General features: G+C 41.5%; 1 protein-coding gene across 1 annotated transcript; it reads left to right on the top strand.

Moving 5' to 3' along the window:
• The first annotated feature begins 3,580 nt into the window (after nucleotides 1-3,580).
• LOC117390456 (protein kinase C eta type-like) lies at nucleotides 3,581-19,953 on the top strand. Its single transcript, XM_033988197.2, has 14 exons — nucleotides 3,581-4,192; nucleotides 8,488-8,551; nucleotides 9,614-9,773; nucleotides 10,471-10,505; nucleotides 10,818-10,900; nucleotides 11,682-11,811; nucleotides 11,888-12,021; nucleotides 12,096-12,221; nucleotides 12,794-12,967; nucleotides 13,884-14,038; nucleotides 14,877-15,015; nucleotides 15,631-15,819; nucleotides 18,122-18,268; nucleotides 19,045-19,953. The coding sequence occupies exons 1-14, from the start codon at nucleotides 3,842-3,844 to the stop codon at nucleotides 19,192-19,194; spliced, it is 2,037 nt and encodes a 678-aa protein (XP_033844088.1). The 5' UTR covers nucleotides 3,581-3,841; the 3' UTR covers nucleotides 19,195-19,953.
• Nucleotides 19,954-20,288: the final 335 nt, after the last annotated feature.

Here is a 20,288-nt window from a genome sequence, read left to right as displayed (position 1 = left end):
CTCTCGACGTGTAGGAGCAGCAGCTCTACTCCGAGCTCCTCCCGTGTGACCGAGCTCCTCACCCTATCCCTAAGGGTGCGCCCGGCCACCCTACGGAGGAAACCCATTTTGGTCGCTTGTATCCGCGACCTTGTCCTTTCGGTCATTACCCAGAGCTCATGACCATAGGTGAGGGTAGGAACATAGATTAACCGGTACATGGAGAGCTTTGCCTTTAGATTCAGCTCCTTCTTTACCACAACGGACCGATACAGCGACCGCATCAATGCAGATGCTGCACCGATCCGCCTGTCAATCTCACGCTCCATCTTTCCCTCACTCGTGAACAAGACCCCGAGATACTTGAACTCCTCCACTTGAGGCAGAGACTCACCACCCACCCGGAGAAGGCAAACCACCTTTTTCCAGTCAAGAACCATGGCCTCGGATTTGGAGGAGCTGATTCTCATCCCAGCCGCTTCACACTCGGCTGCAAACCGCTCCAGTGCCTGCTGCAGGTCCTGGCTTGAAGAAGCCATCAGGACAACATCATCTGCGAACAGCAGAGATGAGATCCTGTGGTTCCTGAACCAGACCCCCTCTGGCCCCTGGCTGCGCCTAGAAATTCTGTCCATAAATATAATGAACAGAACCGGTGACAAAGGGCAGCCCTGGCGGAGTCCAACATGCACCGGGAACAGGTCTGACTTACTGCCGGCAATGCGAACACAGCCCCTGCTCCGGTCATACAGGGACCGGACAGCCCTTAGCAAAGAGCCCCGGACCCCATACTCCCAGAGCACCCCCCAAAGGACACCACGAGGGACACGGACCGTCTCCAGATCCACAAAACACATGTGGACTGGTTGGGCAAACTCCCATGAACCCTCAATGACCCGATGGAGAGTATAGAGCTGGTCCAGTGTTCCGCAACCAGGACGAAAACCACACTGCTCCTCCTGAATCCGAGGTTCGACTATCGGTTGGATTCTCCTCTCCAGTACCCTGGAACAGACCTTACCGGGAAGGCTGAGGAGTGTGATTCCCCTGTAATTGGAACACACCCTCCGGTCCCCCTTCTTATACAGAGGGACCACCACCCCGGTCTGCCATTCCACAGGCACTGTCCCCAACCACCACGCGATGTTGCAGAGACGTGTCAGCCAAGACAGCCCCACAACATCCAGAGACTTGAGGTACTCAGGACGGATCTTGTCCACCCCCGGAGCCTTGCCACCGAGGAGCTTGCCAACAACCTCGGTGACCTCAGCCAGGGTGATGGACTAGTACGCTTCAGGATCCCCAGTCTCTGCTTCCTCCTCGGAAGACGTGACGGTGGGATTGAGGAGATCCTCAAAGTATTTCTTCCACCGCCCGACAACATCCCCAGTCGAGGTCAGCAGCTCTCCACCCGCACTGTAAACAGTGTTGGTGAAGCTTTGCTTCCCCCTCCTGAGGCGTCGGATGGTTTGCCAGAATCTCTTTGAGGCCGTCTGATAGTCCTCCTCCATGGCCTCCCCGAACTCCTCCCAACCCAGAGTTTTTGCCTCTGTGACTGCACGAGCTACGGCACGCTTAGCCCGCCGGTACTCATCAGCTGCCTCAGGAGTCCCAAGAGCCTTGTTGGCTCGTGGGACTCCTTCTTTAGCTTGACGGCATCCCTTACTTCCGGTGTCCACCACCGGGTTGGGGATTGCCAAGCACCGCAGACCTTGCGACCACAGCTATGAGCAGCTGCATCGACAATAGAGGTGGAGAACATGGCCCATTCAGAGTCCATGTCCCCAGCCTCCCCCGGGATCAGGGAGAAGTTCTCCCGGAGATGTGACTTGAAGACCCCTCTGACAAAGGGCTCCGCCAGACGTTCCCAGCAGACCCTCACGATACGCTTGGGTCTGCCAGGTCTGTCCGGCTTCCTCCTCCACCAGCGGATTCAACTCACCACCAGGTGGTGATCGGTTGACAGCTCAGCCCCTCTCTTCACCCGAGTGTACAAGACACGCGGCCGGAGATCAGATGACATGACAACAAAGATCATCGACCTCTGACCTAGAGTGTCCTGGTGCCACATGCACCGATGGACACCCTTGTGCTTGAACATGGTGTTTGTTATGGACAAACTGTGACTAGCACAGAAGTCCAATAACAAAACACCACTCGGGTTCAGATCGGGGAGGCCATTCCTCCCAATCACGCCCCTCCAGGTGTCAATGTCGTTACCCACATGGGCATTGAAGTCCCCCAGGAGAACAACGGAGTCCCCGGTCGGTGCACTGTCTAGTACACCTCCCAGGGACTTCAAGAAGGCCGGGTACTCTGCACTGCTGTTTGGCCCGTCGGTCGACACAATAGTGAGAGACCTGTCCCCGACCCGAAAGCGCAGGGATGCAACCCTCTCGTTCACCAGGGTGAACTCCAACACGTGGCGGCTGAGCTGTGGGGCAATGAGCAAGCCCACACCAGCTCGCCACCGCTCCCCGTGGGCAATGCCAGAGAAATGGAGAGTCCAGCCCCTCTCAAGGAGTTGGGTTCCAGAGCCCAAACTGTGCATGGAGGTGAGGCCGACTGTATCTAGCCGGTAATGTTCAACCTCCCGCACAAGCTCAGGCTCCTTCCCCCCAGCGAGGTGACATTCCATGTCCCCAGAGCTAGTCTCCATGTCCGGAGATCCGGTCGTCGAGGCCCCCGCCTTCGACTGCCGCCCGGATCTCTCTGCACTCGCCCCTCATGGCTCATCCCGCAGGTGGTGGGTCCACGCGAGGACGGCCCCACGTCGTTCCTTCGGGCTGAGCCCGGCCGGGCCAGCAGGGAAAGGCCCGGCCACCAGGTGATCCCTGTCAAGCACCCACCCCAAGTCTGGCTCCAGGGTGGGGCCCCGGTAATGCAGGTCCGGGCGACGTAACTGGCCTTGTTGTTTCTCTCATCACGGGGGCTTCTGAACCGCTCTTAGTCAGACCCGTCTCCCAGGACCTGTTTGCCATGGGTGACCCTACCAGGGGCATGAAGCCCCCAACAACATAGCTCCCAGGATCATTCAGGCACTCAAACCCCTCCACCACGTTAAGGTGGCGGTTCGGGGAGGGGGTATATTACAGTGTACAATATTTTAATAAGAAATTAACCAAAAGGTAAATTAGTAACAACATTGGCCTATATAGGCCATAATGGTATCATATATTATGTGACTTTACGAAAACTCGCACTGTTGCAAGTGCCCAAAAGTTAAAGCCAAGTCAATCACAGGCTGTTTCTCAAATGTAAGGCTCCTTGCTTTGCTGATTCAAACTAAGACAATACAGATTATTTTCATTTGCGAACATCTGATGTCTTTTCGTGTGGCGCCGCTGATCTCTCTGAAGTCTGCTCCATTAGCAGTGTTTTGAGTTGAGGCAGGACACTTGCATTGGATTAGAACGAAATAACTTTAGTGGAACTGATTTAGGAAGCAAGACAGGTTACCTTGAGAAACAGCCACTGTCTATCAGCACATAACTGAGCAGCTGCAAGTCGAAACCTTTCCATGCAGAACAGGTAGGCTGAGTTTTGAGCGCAGTGCACCATGGTCTTGATAGTATATCATGACGTAGAGGTGCTGCAGGTTGAGATGGGTTGTGCTGTGCGCGCTGTAAATGCGGAACCTGTGCGGCAGCGTGTCAGTGTTGTGCTTCCTATTTACTGTAGAAGCTCCCGAACAGGTTCACCGCGGCCACGAAAACTTTATCTTAACATGATCACTTTACAAGGAAAAAAGGACTTTAAAATATGCGTCATGTTATGAAGTGCTCTGACATGAGGTGAGGTCGAGAGGGATTCCTGTCCGTGCTTTCTGCTCTCGTCACGGAATTAGGAGTTTGATGACAAGATGAAGTTTAATGGTTACTTGAAGCTGCGCATTGGTGAGGCTGTGGAGCTGAAGCCTACCACCTACTCACTGCGCCACTCTGTCATCTTCAACAAAGCCACCCCGGCTCTGGACCCCTACATCGTGGTCAAGGTGGACGAGTTTAAGATTGGACAGACTCACACAAAACAGAAGACAAACATGCCCACGTACAACGAGGAATTCTGCCTTAATGTGAAAGACGGAACACACATAGAGCTCACCGTCTTCCACGAGACTCCCATCGGATATGACAACTTTGTGGCCAACTGCACCATTCAGTTTGAAGACCTGATCCAGAAGCTCAACGCGGGGGAGAGCTTTGAGGGATGGGTGAGTGACATGCGTGCTGCAGCCTACAATTACTCTGTAAGAAATCAACTAAATAACCTTTTGATGGGTTAGAATTGGAGTCAGTCAGTCATGGTATGATTGCTTGAGACAACTGTAGACAAATCAGTTTGGAAAATCACAATTCAGAAAAAAATTATCATTTGAATGTAATGACGTCTGCATTTGCACTATGCTTTTCTGTGTAACAGTAAATGCGTGTATAGCTGCACAAAATGACAATTCTATATTTATAAGTCAGACAGAAGGATCTCAGCAGACAAATAATAAAGAGAGATGTGTAACATGTACAGTAATCATCTACCTATACTAATGTATTTTCACTGGTGGCTGGGCTGGTGAAGTGTCTTGCTCAATGACTGTCAATGGTCAGCAGTGAATGAACCAGTAAGTAAGGAAATGCACTTCTGCTGCATCATCAGTGAAACTGCACCATCAGTCTGGTACGGTTACAACAGTGTGTGAAACATATCACTACATACACCCTACAGTTACTGTAAGGGCCTCGCCTGGTCTTTATTGCACTGTAGGCCTGTATGCCTCTGCAGGTGGAATGTAACCTGAGCTTGAGGGCCTGTGGACGCAGCTCATCACTGAAGCTCACGCAATAGACCTGAACTGATCATGGCAATCAAATGACAGTACTAATTTGTACCGAGATAAATACAGCTCTTTACTAGGCCCAATAGTTTAGGATCGTGGTATTTGTTCTTTCCATTCAGGTTCTTGTTAGGGAGGCAACCAACTATTATTCTTATAATTAATTCATGTTTACATATGTTTTAATTGTTATCAAATAAAAAAGATGTTTTAAATTTAAAATATGAGACATGAGAATCCAAAACATGGGGGTCTCCCATTGTGCTGTGTTATTATAAAATGTGTTTCTTTTACAATAAATATAGTAGCTCAGCATTGCCTTTATCAAGTAAATTTTGAAATGTTTAATTAGGCTTAAAAAATAACAAAATACAATAGTTTTTTGCTGATTAGGGATCAGTCAAATGTGCAGAATTAATTTACATGTTCATTACTGGTATATTTAATGTTAAGTTGCTCTGTGTGTTACTTGGGCTATGCACATTAATGAGCATATATTACAGGTCACAGGTTGGAGGTATACCAAACAGTTAATAATATTGCAACTGTGGTGTATAAAACAATGAAAAACTATTTTAAAGGCTGCATTTTTTGTGCAAGTTTTACCAGATATTGTCATAATATTGCCATTGGGATAGCCTTAAAACAATGATTGAGATATTCATTTCTGTTTGCATCGTCCACCCCTAATTTTAGCAAAGTACTAGTTTCCTCACTATTATCTCATAACAGAGAAGGCCAAAACACAAATGTTAAAATCTGAGGAAGAGTTGTGACTGAAATAAATGTGCTGATGAAAACTATTGTAATTATAAAGTACAGCGGATGATGAAGTATTTCACAGCCGCCCACACCTGAAAAGAGTGTGGGGAAGTGCTCAAGTACAACAGTGCTGCATGTCTACCACACTCGTGGTTTTATCTGTGCCTTTATCTGTCCTGCTCTGTTCAGACTGGAGACCTGAGGGTGAGTTACTGATCATATCAATCAGCCTGTGCAATTAGTCAAATTTTAATTGGCTAATTGAAGATTTAATAGTTTCATTCATCAGCTTGGGTTTTTTTTATGAAGAGGTCTACAACCAATCCTGATATATTATTATCATTCAGTGCTTTTCTATTTAATGCAGGTCTGGGCCCATCCTTAACTCTTACTGGTCACCCACTATAATGTATGTGAATTAACCAATCATAAGAATGTGAAACCTCTCAGAAGAAGCATGTCACATTCTTAAACTCTTAAAGACACTAACTAAATTAACATGAATTATGATCAAATTATTTAGTATTAAATATTTGTAGGCTATAGGGCAATGGTGCTCTCAGTAGAAATGGGAGATATATAGAAAAAAGTGTGTTGCACATGTTATTTTGTAGAATTTAAAACATCAAGAGTAAAGAAGCTGGGCTATTCAATTATATGTTTGTAGTGTTTTGTGGTATACTTGAACCTCAACCATGACAACTATTACAGGCACATTTAGCATATATTTGATTCCTTGTCTGTATATTACCGTTATAAAACAAATATTGAGATAAACATTTTTGTCAAATGGCCCAGCCCTCAGTCAGACCTTGGGCTCAGAGACAGTGGGCTCTGAGCTGGGGAAGTGCTGTTTGCTGTTCTGCAGGTCTGCACTTGCCCACATCTCGATCGCTCCCATTGACTCTGACTGCTACAGGCCTCACTCTCTGTTGGCCTGGTTCCAGATATTCTCTGTGGAACAACAGTACATTAATGTTATTCAAATTGTTTTATGAGCTGAGAGACATTTGACCACAAAGAACCCCGCCATCACCATTTCACCCTGAAACACTTCGACATGTTTTACTTTGAACTCTTGAAAATGTGCTCAGTACACAGGATAGCACTTACATCTCTTTGGCCGAAGAGCAGTAAAAGTGAAAGTTGGTGAAATGCATCTCTGAAGAAGTCTCAGCTGATGGACTGTATTTCGAGCGGAAACCAGCTGCTGTTGTCATAGCGACGTCCAGTTCTGCTTTTGTGCGCAGTGTTGGGTGAAGTGTCAGAAATATGTGGGACCCAAAGCATGGAGGGCTTCTGTGGCCTCATAACAGGAAGTCACACAGTCTCGGGTCCTATTTAACACCTCCATTCAGAAGACAAAACACTTCTACAGTGCACAAATGCAATGTTATGTTTAGTTCCCATAGTTTAAAAAATCATATTCTACATTAGATTCTTAATTAGGGTATTTTAGTGCTTATTGTGAGTAAGTGATTATTGTGAGAAGAAAAGCCACGATCACCATTCCTCTAGTATGTGACCAACTTTATGAAATCAAACTCTTGTGAAGTAAAGTTAATGTGACAGCCAGAAAAAAGAACACTTTACAGTTTTTGTAAAGTGGGCTGTACATTGAATAAAAATGTACAAAACTTATCACAGTTATCGATAAATAGAATAATCTTGACATCCCTTGTTATTATGTAGATATTTAGTCCTGGCTTATGGGTAATATCTGGGCCTATTCACATGAAATGAAATCTGGCATAGAAGTCAATGTCCTCTCTATCAGCACTGATAAACTAAGTGATTTTCTCCTATTCAGGCAAAGAAGAAGTACAAATACAAGTACAATACAAAAATGACATAGGCCTTTACCTGCTGAATCTGAAATTATCACTTATATTATAATCCTGAATAATGTGAACCCAACCCATTAGCTCAGTAGTGCAAAAATAGCTCTGCAAACCAGTAATTACATTTTTGTTGTCTACTCATAAACGCCAGAGCTGTGTGTCAACATGCCAGAATTGAGGACATTTTTTCCTGAATCAAAGGATCACAAAAGAAGTTTTGTATTTCACATTTTTAGAATTTTTTGTTGCTATTCTCTTTGCTCTTTGTTATTAAGAATTGTTTTTATATTTGCTACTGTTGAAGGCATGTTTTATCGTATGAACAATTATAATTTTCTAAAAGTAGGTGCGGTGTTTCTCTTTCATTTTTCTTTCGTTTTATTTTTAGTTCTAATCTAGTAATTATGCTGACAGTTTATTACTTTCATAATATGTTTGAAAGGTCTCTCTTGACTGTACAACTTCATCTATCGATATACATAACATATGTCTGCAGGGTCCACCCCCATAAATAAACACAGCAAATACATGTTTTGAGGCATTTCTGTCTGTGGACCAGCAGAACTGGCCTGACCCGCTCCAGATTCTTTCTGCCTCACACAAATATGCGGCCACATATTTCAGACACAGCTCAGTAGTCATATATTAAGAAGATCCTGTAGAGATGTTTTCATATCCACTCTGCCACAATTGTAGCTGTTTCAACTAAATAAATAAGACTAAATAATAAGAACATTTTTAAAATAATGCATTAGGCTTTTATGCTGCTTTTCGAGACACTGTTTTACAGTTTTTAATGTACTATCGTGCCTTAGCTGCTATGAAGTAGACTATAGGTAGCCAGCCTCAGCGGCCTCTTTGACCACCACCAAGCCCACATCACATTCATTCAAAATGACAGGCACTCTAACTACTGAGCTCTTCTGCCTGGCGTCTTCTGCCTGTGCATGACCCACAAAAAGTGACTTTTGTTAAGATTTATAGAGCATGTATGAGGGGCTTTGGCATGTTCTCTTTTGTAGAACAGAATCTTGATATGTCCCCTGTTAATATCACATGTGTATGTGTGCGCAGATGGACTTGGAGCCGGAGGGAAAAGTATACATTGTGATTACCCTGACTGGATCCTTCACTGATGGTGAGTGCTGCTGTGGAGAGATGATGATCATCTCACAAAGATGGATGTGCTAACTGTGAATGACAAGCATGTGCAAATGATGGTTGTAATAGGAGGAGCCATGTTTAAATTGCTGAACAAAAATAATAAAAGCTGTACACATCACTATACTACAGTAAAAAATTTTAGAAAAATCTTCAGTTTGGCCACATGTTTTTCACAGAAAGCTCAGAGCAGCCTACAAATAGATTAAATCAGTTAATTAAAAATGGATCAGCAGTAAGATCAGATGTGATGAAGTGGAAGTACGTAAATGACTCATGAAACTATAGTTCTTCTTGCCCTTATTGTCAACCCTTTTTTGGGAGAAGAATTGTTAAATGTATTGTTTTCGATCTTTGAACATTTAACTTGTCAAATTGTTATGGATAAAAGTATTTTTTCAAAAATAACAGACTATAAGTCATATACATCCATTTACACACACAAAAAAAAAGAAAAAAAAAAGAAAAATAAAATCCCCGTATGTATACTATGTATGTATGTATGCATTATATGTATATGTACATATATACAGACATTTTTCTTTCCTTTTTTTCCTTTTTTCATTTACTCTTAAAACAGGACATATGCTTATAATTATATAACTGTATGCATAAGGCAGTTTAGTAAGACCACTTAAATGTAATTAATTTTGAAAAAACAGTAGTTAAATTATTTAATCTTCATAGTATAATATTGTTATGTATATTGCAATACATTATAGAATGTATTACAATACCTACTCATCAGTAAATTCATAGCAGTTTAAGGAACTGTTGGTCAGCAGTAGCCTATTAACATATAAGTGAATTGGACAGCCAGTGCGCCAGGCAGTGTGCAGCTTCATATCATTCCTTAGACAGCTTGAGATTACTTCATTTCCAGTCATGTGTTGAAAAAAAATTGCAAACTGCAAACAAACATCTGTAGGAAAGAAATTTGTTCAAAAGCTGCTTCTTGTCAATCTGCCATTATGCGTTGTTGCATTTTTGAGGGCATATTAGTACATATGCTGATGTTTGTTGAAATGGCTGTGTGCAGATGATGCCCTGGTGCGCCCTCCTCAGAAGCATCACAAAGAGCTGACCCGTACACGACAGGGAGCAGTGCGACGCAGGATCCATCAGGTCAACGGTCACAAGTTTATGTCCACGTTCCTCCGACAGCCCACCTTCTGCTTCCACTGCCGTGAATTCATCTGGTCAGAACCTTCCCTTTGTTTAGCTTCTTCACTGTACAATATCTCTTGTTTCTTGTAAAACACTTCAACCTAGGAATGTCAGTGCAATTGTTAATAGGTGTTGACTTTACTAATGGACTAACTTTTATTTTAAGGCAGTAAGATAAGACATATTTAATGGAAGATCATTTGTTTTATCAGATTTAGAATGTTAATTTCTCACTAGAATTTTTTTAACTTAACAGTTGAATTGAAGTTGAATTATTTCATTTAAAAAAAAAAAAGTATATTAATTTATAAAATTCAACTACATCAAAATCTGATGAAACAAATTATCTTCCGTAGGCTTCCATGTGTTTTAATGCTGACACATGTTGTACCACTGCTGGCTGTGACATTGCATTAATTTTATTTCCAAATATCTACAGTTATCACATATATTATCACATTATCACATTTATCACAGTTATCACATATATTATCACATTATCACAGTTGTCACATATATTATTAGATCATCACATTATCAGTTATCACATATATTATCACAGTTATTACAGTCATCACATATATTATCACATTATCACTGTTATTACATATATTTTCAGTTATCTTATATTATCACAGTTATCACATACATTATCACATTATCACACAATTGAGCCATTGTTTCTGAAATGCATTGTTTTTATGGGAGTATGTTCTTTGTCTTTTTTAGGGGAGTGTTTGGGAAACAGGGTTATCAGTGCCAAGGTGAGCACAGAGTTTTCTCCGATTTCATTTTACCGAGAGCCAATATTTTTGAGATTATATGCAAAGCAAATTAGATTATTTCTCCCAAATGATAAGATTTGAAATCTAAAATAAGAACAACTGAAGTGTTCAAATAAAGCTGAATGTTTTTCTTTAGTCAGGTGGTCAGCTGAATATTGGCCTATGCTGGAAATTACAGACCAATACGCTACAAGTGCAAATATCGGCCCAATATATTGGCCTACTCATATATTTGTCAAAGTAAGTATTTTGAACCATCATTACAATGACATGCATTTGTTGTGTTTTCAGTGTGCACTTGTGTTGTTCATAAGCGCTGCCACAAGTTGGTGGTGACAGTATGTCCGCGCATGAAGAAAACTCAAACTGAGCAGGTGAGCACAGCCTCTGTTCTCTGAGTCACGACAAAACTTTATTATTTCACTTTACAGCATCTAGTTCTGCTGTGGCTCAGGGGTTGCCCACAAAGCTGAAGGTTGGCGCTTCAGTCTCTATTCAACCACAGTGCATATACTGCCTTAGTGTCCTTGGACGAGACAAATTCCCCACTTTTCCACTAATAATGTTGTGCACTGGAGTATGAATGTGTGAATGTTGGTGTGTTTGTTAATGGAAATGTGAAACAACAGATGGTAATTAATCCTGAACGATATTTCTGCCTGTTCTGATGCGTTTCGCTGTTTCAAGCATAGTTAATTTTTCCATAGTTCAGTAATTTGCTGAACATGAACAGTTTTGGTTCCTGAAATCAAAATAAGCTCATGCAAGTCATCTGTGTTTACTGTCAATGTTGCTTATTCATACTTTTTGTAACTTACTTACTTTTTATAAGTTATACACAGGCTGCTGTCACATCCACACTCAAAAGCTGATTATTATCAGATTTTTGGAGTTCCAAGGTTATTAAAATGACATGTAAATAGCAACTCATCTGGTTTCTTTTTGATCATGATCCCTCAGATTACTCACATCAATTTTTGTGATGTGCTTGGCATTTAAATATTCTTAAAGGTCCAGCAATCAGATAATAATCAGATGTTGGTGGCCATGTAAACAAAACCAGTATCAGAAAGCATACACTTGATTTTAGCATTGTTTCGTTTGATAGTGCTTATCAACATGTCTAGCTGTGTGCTGTGCATCTGTGTTTTTAAGCCGATGAACCAGGGTTTCAGTATCAATGTTCCTCACAAGTTCAATATCCACAACTACAAGTCTCCCACTTTCTGTGACCACTGCGGTTCTCTGCTGTGGGGCCTTGTCCGGCAAGGCCTGCACTGCAAAAGTATGTTTTTCTTACTACTTTTTTATACATCTCTGTGCCCTTTTCTGCTCATGTAAGATTGTTTTTCTTTTTTCAGGTTGCAAAATGAATGTTCACATCCGCTGTAAAAGCAACGTAGCCCCGAGTTGTGGCGTCAACAGTGTGGAGCTGGCCAATAAGCTGACAGAGATGGGTCTACATCCAGGAGGCCTTTCCAAGCGCCCCTCAACGGTACGGCGTTGCTACATTATTAAAATGCCTTTACAGTCTATGGACATGTTCTGAATGTGCGTTTATGCTCACAGGTTAAGGGAGGCCAGGTGAGGGCGCCAGAGCGCACAGAGAGTGTGGAGGTACAACCACAAACAGTCAAGCTGGGCCTCCAAAACTTTACCTTCATTCAGGTGCTGGGGAAAGGCAGCTTTGGCAAGGTTAGCACAGTCTCCAAAGACCAAATATTCAGACATTATTTTCACTGTCTTTAACACACATAACATGGCATATTGAAAGCATTTGTTCTTGAAACAACCCCCAGTTTCTCACACTGCCTTTGTGCAGTTTTAGGTTTGAGTCACAGCCGCAGGGGCTGACCTTTAATGGAAAAAAAAAACCTAACAAAAAAGCAAAAATAAAACTGCCGACCACACATTTCCTGAAACTCCCCAAAGACCTGAAAGGCTGAATCTTGTTTAAGTCACATTTTTGCCATCAATTTATTTATTGAATGTATTTATTTAATGTAAGTAAATGTGAATATACAGAAATGAACTGAATGGATGGCAAGCCCTCAATGTAAATCCTTATTTACATGTTCAAGATCTGCAGACCATGAAACAATTTTTCTTACATTTACAAGCAAAGCACTAATGAAAGGAAACCACATTTTGTGAGGTCCATTGCATTTCATTTCATTCAATGATAAGTTATATTCAATTTGAATGGTATCAATAGAACAGGTGGACTGTTTATTTATTCTTGTGAAATTTTGCCTGGCCTGTTGCAGGTGATGTTGGCGCGACTCAATGACACGGAGCACGTGTTTGCAGTGAAAGTGCTGAAGAAGGACATCATTCTGCAGGACGATGATGTGGAGTGTACCATGACTGAGAAACGGGTGCTGTCGCTCGCCCGCTGCCACCCCTACCTCACCCAGCTCCACTGCTGCTTCCAGACACGTGTAAGTCCAAATACACTCAACATTATGAAACAAATATTATGAAGACCATTTTTACATTCTTTAATTACCTGAACAAGTACATTTTTAGCCCATTGTGGCACTACTAGCCGTGACATGTTGTGCTATTAGCTCGCAAATGTATTGGAAGTGATATCATTCATATCAGAATAATAAATTGTGGTTAGGCAGAGAAGGAGTAGAATAACTGTATAACCATCCAGTCTTTCAACAATGACAGACTTTGTACTGAATCAGGAAGCTGGGAGGTTGAGGCGAGGTCTAAATTATAACTAAACTTGGATTTAATTGAACCAACAAAAAGGGCAAACCCAGGTCATACATGAACTATATCTGGACCTCAGTCATGAAAATAACTGGATTATTTAAAATGAGCAGATGATTAGCACAAGACTCTTGATTGAAGATGCCTTGATAACGATGTAAACCACTAAGAGTACTGATATTTTGATTAATGCTGTTACTCAGATGGCAGCAGGCCTTGCGTCAGTTTCTTTCTTAACCTTAAGGTTTGTACCTGTCTTTGACCTACTTCACAGGATCAAAATATACTTAGTAGCTCGATCTAGGTTATAAGAGGCCACAGAGATAATCTCATTCACTGCTCTTAACTGAGCTTTGGCTCCTATTGCACAATAGGAATCATCCATTTAAGACAATAGATTCCAGCACATTTGCAGTCTAATTCAGTGACAGTGGTTAGCAGGATGTGGGGCTGGGGAGGCTCCTTTGTTGATGAGGGTTCTCTTTCCTTCCAAGCATCAAGCATCAGAAATGTTTGTACATACACATTTCTAAGTATTCTCCTGTGTGTCTGCTACAGTAAGAGAGAATGTAGCATATATTGACGTATTCTCATGTCTTACTTTGTTGATGCCATCTCCTTCATTCTCATCAGGACCGACTCTTCTTTGTGATGGAGTTTGTGAATGGAGGAGACCTCATGTTCCACATCCAGAAGTCCAGGAAGTTTGAGGAGCCCAGAGCACGTTTCTATGCCGCAGAAATCACCTCTGCTCTCATGTTCCTTCACAACAAGGGAATCATCTACAGGTGATCACTTTATGCTCCATCCCAACTGTGTAACAAAGTTTGAAGTGATGTCAGTTTAGAGCCAAACTCCATAAATAAATGAATAAATAAATAACATCTGTTTTATAGCTATCAACATAATCTTGTAAAGTGCTAGAATACAATGCATTATTCCTTAAAATTGTTGCCAAACAGTGCTTCCTTTGTGTTGCCACAGTGTTAGATGTTGTCAATGGAAAGTGTAATGAGGGTGCTGTTAAGGGAGCATCATGCAGTCTGTAAATCTGACCTATATTTAGATCCTAATGTGTGGCCCGCAGAACATAACACTCCCGTTTGCCCTCTCTAAAATAACCAAAGAATGAGAGATGGGAGAACACACTAGAATGTGAAGGTCTTAGAAACTAAAACTCAAAATGAGCCTGTGAAATAAAACTGCTGCTTACCCTGGAGGTTGGGCCTCCTCCTGCATGTTTCCATGAAAATGCTCTTTTAGTTCTTTACCTATATTTTCCACAGTATGGCATAAAACATATCTATCTCCATGGAGAATGTTTCAAAGTATGATTTTAACTTTGTATTGATGTGATGTGCCACCTTCAAAAAGTTACATAATGTTGCTTAAAAGCTTGCAATACCCAATATTCAAACAGGCAATATTACAAAATGTAAAACATAATGAAGCTGTAAGAACGACCGCATGGACCTACTTGCTGTCAGCACTTCCTGCTAACCCACAGCTTAATACCACAGGCTTAACCTTTAGTTAAAATAGTGTATGAGGGAACATGCCTCTTTGTGTGCTGGTCTATAGTATCTATTCAGAGGGGTTAATAGCTTTGTGCATTTTTATTTTCAGAGATCTAAAACTAGACAATGTTCTGCTGGACAAAGACGGCCACTGTAAGCTGGCAGACTTTGGTATGTGTAAGGAGGGTATCTTCGAAGGAGCAGCCACAGCCACCTTCTGCGGGACCCCTGACTATATTGCCCCAGAGGTCAATGTCTTTTTTTTATAAGAATAGTAAAAATAGTTTTCTTCACACTCCTGCCTCCCACTTCAATTCTGTTCTGATGGGATGTGATTGGCTGTGACACATCTCTCCATACAAAAACAGCTGTACAGTGGGTGTAAATGATGTTCCTGTCCTTGTACTCCCCTCTGTCCTCAGACACTTAAAGGAGTGATGGACTAAAGTGGTGTCCACCTCTTGTGGTGTCCACCTCTTGTGGTGTCCACCTCTTGAGTGTCCTGAACATTGGAGAGGTGGGTCTGAAGCGTTTGTAATGACACATCAGCAATGTGTTTTTGTGAATGAAATTGAGTTTGTGAGTTTATTTATTAATTTATTAATTCATGTATTGATTTAAAAGATACATATTAATTAACATGACCCCATGTAAATATGCCGGATCTAGTCATAAAGTCAAATTTCTGTCTATAGTGCCATGCCATGTTGATATTGGGACAAACCACAAAACACAGCAAAGCACAAATTGTTACAAGCCTCCATACACTCACTTTAGTTTTCTTTCTTTAGATGACGGATTATATTTGTTTAGCTCTTTAGCTGAAGTGGATCCTTAAGTCTGTGATTCTGCTCTGCCTCCAGATCCTGCAGGAGATGCTGTATGGGCCGTCGGTGGACTGGTGGGCTCTCGGGGTGTTACTGTACGAGATGCTCTCGGGCCACGCCCCCTTTGAGGCTGAGAACGAAGACGACCTGTTTGAGTCCATCCTGAACGAGGAGATAGTGTATGCCTCATGGCTCAGCAAAGAGGCTGTCAGCATCCTCAAAGCGGTCAGTCAGTGTGTGTTTTTGATATTCATTCAGTCACATTCCTTTTTCCTGTTATAAATTCCATCTTAAAAAATTTTGACAGTTCAAAATATGGAATAATAATAATGGTGATTGATCTAATATTACATTGCTCGAAGCCCATGGATATGCATTTATTTTTATGCAGTAGTCATGTCGCTTTGGGCTATAGGAACATTCCTTTTCAGTTTTATATTGACTTTGAGCATGACTGTGCAGTGACTCCAGCTGTGTGCCCTGAATGTTACATAACTGTATTAAGCTATGGATCAGAAACTTTCCCAGCCATAGCTCCCTTCAAAACACACAAACCTTTGTTATAGAATGTGTGCGGTTTTCAAACATACTGACGGACAAGATGAATACATATGTTTTTGCATGGCTGTCCTTGCCACATGAGGGAGCTCACTTTATCTTTATACAGTGAATTACAGTCCTAACATGACTCAACAGTGTGCAGTCTGTGTCACCTCATCTGCACCTCATCTCCAACAGGAGTCATGTCTGTGCAGGCCAAATGCCACTGGGAGCAAATAAAGCCAGGGCATGTGACGCTTATCAAAACAGGCACTTTTCCATTCTATTTGTACTCATGCTCTGTTTATTTAAAGGTACGATATGTAGCTTGTGCTCTTACTGTTTTAAAAAATGAACTATAATCACAACTGAACCTTGCCAGTTCCTTAACCTTCATATAGAGGATACATGCAAAACAGGCCATGCCTCACGTGAAAGCTCAGAATTTACTCTCTGAGTTGCAGAGGCTGCACTGAAGCTGGTAACCCAAATGAGAGACTCATGTGAGGTTCAGTCTGAGGGGCCAAAACACCCAAATTATATAATCAACAACTTGGCCATCATATCCAGTGTTTTTGTAATTAAAAATAAATCAGCCGTACAAACAGGTATCAGTAAAAACTGTTTGATTTGAACACACTTACCCCATATCTGGGGACAGGTCAAATTCACATCTGGCATACTGTCCCTTTAACACAATTCAAATTTAGCCAGCACTACTGAAATGTTAATATACCTGAAAACCACACGGCGTGGGCCTGCTGCCACACTGAACTGAGCCCAGAGTCTGAAGTTTGAATTTTCACCCTTTTATGTAGATGATGACGCTAGAGTATGTTAAGTATGTCAGAATGAACAGGTGAGACACTGTTTTGATGAGTGACTTTGGACATTCAGGCTGTCCTCAGATGAGCCGAATCCGAGCCTTGTGGGAGGGGCCAGATGTAATCCACAGAGTGCTTCTTCATTTGGAAAATGGGGCGTGACTGGAAGTTGTTTTGGTTGTGGTCCAGGTTTGTTTTTTCCACACAGGTCTGGTCTGAACGAGTTCTAAGTTCAATGCAAATTCTTACATTCTTTAATAGTGTTGAAAGTGACAGTGACCTAAGTTGTATGCACTTGCAAACTTGCTTAGGCAAGTTGTACTTTTTTATATTGCGTGATATGGTCCATTATTTTGTAACTGTTACAGACATCCACTTATGTGTGAGTAAAGTGTGTGTCAAACAGTTGTGCTTTATTGATGCAATAGATGAAATGAACGTTGACCTAATTCTGGAGTTCAGTTTTTTCTCTCTTGGAGGAAATGGCTTGCTTGCAGCGAGTGTAGTAAATGTGGCACATTCATGACTATAAATCATACAGTAGGTCTGGTGATATACTGTGATATGTTGAGGATTATAGTAGTATGCACTGCAGTGTTTTTCCTCTTTCAGTTGTGAATGGAGGTAGACAGAAATTGTGTCTAATTGCTACGGCAAGAGTGATTCAGGGGGCATCCACACTTGGACATAGACCACATCAAAATTGGGACTAATCCTAGGCTCACCAGGCCTAAACCAAGACTATAACAGGCCAAAATCAGGTCTACCATGAGGACTAAACTGGCCTCAAACCAGGACCCAAACATTGACTGTGGAGGCTCTGCAGAGGCTAAAATCTCAGAACTGAGAAGTGGAAACTTAAAACTTGTAGCTATAACATCAACAGCCTGAAACAAGTATTATAAAAGCCACCGTTAAGTTTCTCTATTATATTGTTATTAAAACATTTTAAGTTATATTGCCCCGTCCTATCATACAACATGCTAAATTATACATTTAGAAGCTTCATTGATAGACCGATGATGGTTTGATCGATTGATGATTTTGAGTGTCAACAAGACAAACATTATTCTTTAATTCTTACCTATTATTATATCTACATTTAATCTAGAATGTGAGTTTTTTCTTGATATAAATGTCATTTGTCTCCATGTCTTGTTCAGTTACTGACCAAAAATCCAGCTCGGCGCTTGGGCTGCGTGGCTTCTGAAGGGGGAGAGAGCGCAGTTACCGGCCACCTGTTCTTCAGCACAATTGACTGGGACAAACTCAATCACAAAGAGATAGAGCCACCATTTAAACCACGGATAGTAAGTACATTTCTGTTTCAATGATAGTGAAAAACATCTGTGATTATTCTAGTCTAACTCAGTGTATATTAGTCAACAGTTCAATTCCCATAGTGCATTTCAGTTACATTGGAAATATCTCTTATCTGTACCATGGCACAAATAGAACTCACAAATGTAACATGGAGGTTCATTTCACAGTCAAACAGATGTATATTACTATAATTAGTGTGGTGGGGCAGCAGTGGCAGAGTTTTCCCACTAAACAGCAGATTGCATGTTTCAAATCTCACACAAAGGTAAGCATAAAGTGTTGTTCCTTCTCAGTTTGAGTCTATATAACTCCCTTTACCTTATGAAGAGGCATCTATTTACTAGAATGTCACACTATCACATTATTACACACATTAACACACTAGCCAGATGTTCATGGTGTGGAAAAAATAAAAGAAGTAAAGCATAAACTGGAAATAAGCAGCCAGTGAAAGCAACTGGATTGAACCAAACAGTAGACGATGCACTGTATTGTATATATCCTGGTCTGTTGGTTGAGTTGAACTGGTTTTAGAATAGAACAACAGATTTTAACCATGTTTGCATTTCAAAAACATTCCTAGTTTCTGAGAATTTGAATCCGGGAGCTCAGCTGTTTTGAAGTCGTCATCTATCTTGATGATATTTCATGTTTTTAATGTTGAATGTTTTATTTTAGATCAGATGAAATAGCAATTTAAAACATAAAAATAATACAACAAAAAAGCTGAAAATATCTGCTTTAACAAACTTTTGTGTTATAGAAAACCCCTGAAGATGTGAACAACTTTGACCCTGACTTCACCCAGGAGGAGCCCACCCTGACCCCCATGGAGGACTCTCTCATCCCTGCAGTCAACCAGGAGGAGTTCAGAGACTTCTCCTTTACATCTCCGGAGCTACTGCAGCCCTAGAAACTTGTGCCAGTCTGCTCAGTGCCACGTCAGAACCAGCAAAAGACTGCCAAATTCCCCACAAACAGACCAGATTCACCAGACCACAAGCTGCACAGAAGGAACTTGCATCACTCACAAAATAGTGATTTGAAACTCATGGATTATTGACCTCAAGTGTCTTTTTAACTTCTATTTTATTTGTATATTTGCTTTTTATTCATGTACTTCTTAAAATGAAAAAAATATTATTGAGGTATTAAAGCGTGTTTTTTAAAATGTCACATAAATATGATGATGTTAGAATTTCAGATAGAGGACAAGGTGCCAAACTTACTGTACATGGGAAAGACAGTGCTGTTAAAGGAATCCAGAAATGTTTAACAAGCAGGACTGCTGGTCGAATCATACTGCCACATTTGACTGTAAAAGACACAAAAGAAAACATTTCATTTTATCTGTGCTGGCAAAGAAGAAGTTGAACCGCTGTGTCGTCAAGGAGTGTTAAGTGTGATGTGTCATTTCATCTGAACTCAAATGATTCAGAGTACAACATTAAGCAGAACTTTGGAGATTTCACCATGTCTGCTGCTGTTGGCTCTTTACCAAGGTAATGCTGCTAAGTACTGGCATTTACAGTAATGAGTGATTATGGTCTGCCCTCCCAAACACTTTCCTCCCAGAAAAAAGCTGTAAAATCTCACTGATCTGTGCAGGGATACTCACTGGAAGATATTCTAGTACATGCTAATGAACCAAGACTGTTGAAATTTACTTTTGAAAGTATAGGTAGAAAACAAAACAAATGTTTGGATAATCATTTGTTGTGGGTTTTTGCTGCAGAGAGTAAACAGGAAACCACAGAGCACATTTGCTGGTGTTAACATTTCAATAGAAGAAACACACAGTGTGCATTTAGTCTACATATAAGGAAGTTTATTTGAGTCAATGATTACGCTTAACCCATTTTCTTTGAACAAAAGCAGTACTGATCTTCACGGATGAGTCAAAGATCACTAATCCCTCATAATCTTAACTCTTTGTTTAGCACGCATCTACTTTAGAGAAGACTACAGGACTAAGCCACTTTGTTCCTAGTGGTTAACTTTTGCTCA

The sequence above is a fragment of the Periophthalmus magnuspinnatus genome, chromosome 22 (genome assembly GCF_009829125.3).
Source record: "Periophthalmus magnuspinnatus isolate fPerMag1 chromosome 22, fPerMag1.2.pri, whole genome shotgun sequence".
Classification (NCBI taxonomy): Eukaryota; Metazoa; Chordata; class Actinopteri; order Gobiiformes; family Gobiidae; genus Periophthalmus; species Periophthalmus magnuspinnatus.
Note: the sequence above shows the minus strand (reverse complement) of the source record. Positions and strands in the feature narration are given on the sequence as shown.

Coding starts and splice junctions, on each gene's coding strand:
- LOC117390456 (XM_033988197.2), top strand. CDS start 3,842: ATGAAGTTTAATGGTTACTTGAAGCTGCGCATTGGTGAGGCTGTGGAG. Junction 8,552..9,613: donor GACTGGATCCTTCACTGATG/GTGAGTGCTGCT, acceptor GGCTGTGTGCAG/ATGATGCCCTGGTGCGCCCT. Junction 12,968..13,883: donor ACTGCTGCTTCCAGACACGT/GTAAGTCCAAAT, acceptor CATTCTCATCAG/GACCGACTCTTCTTTGTGAT.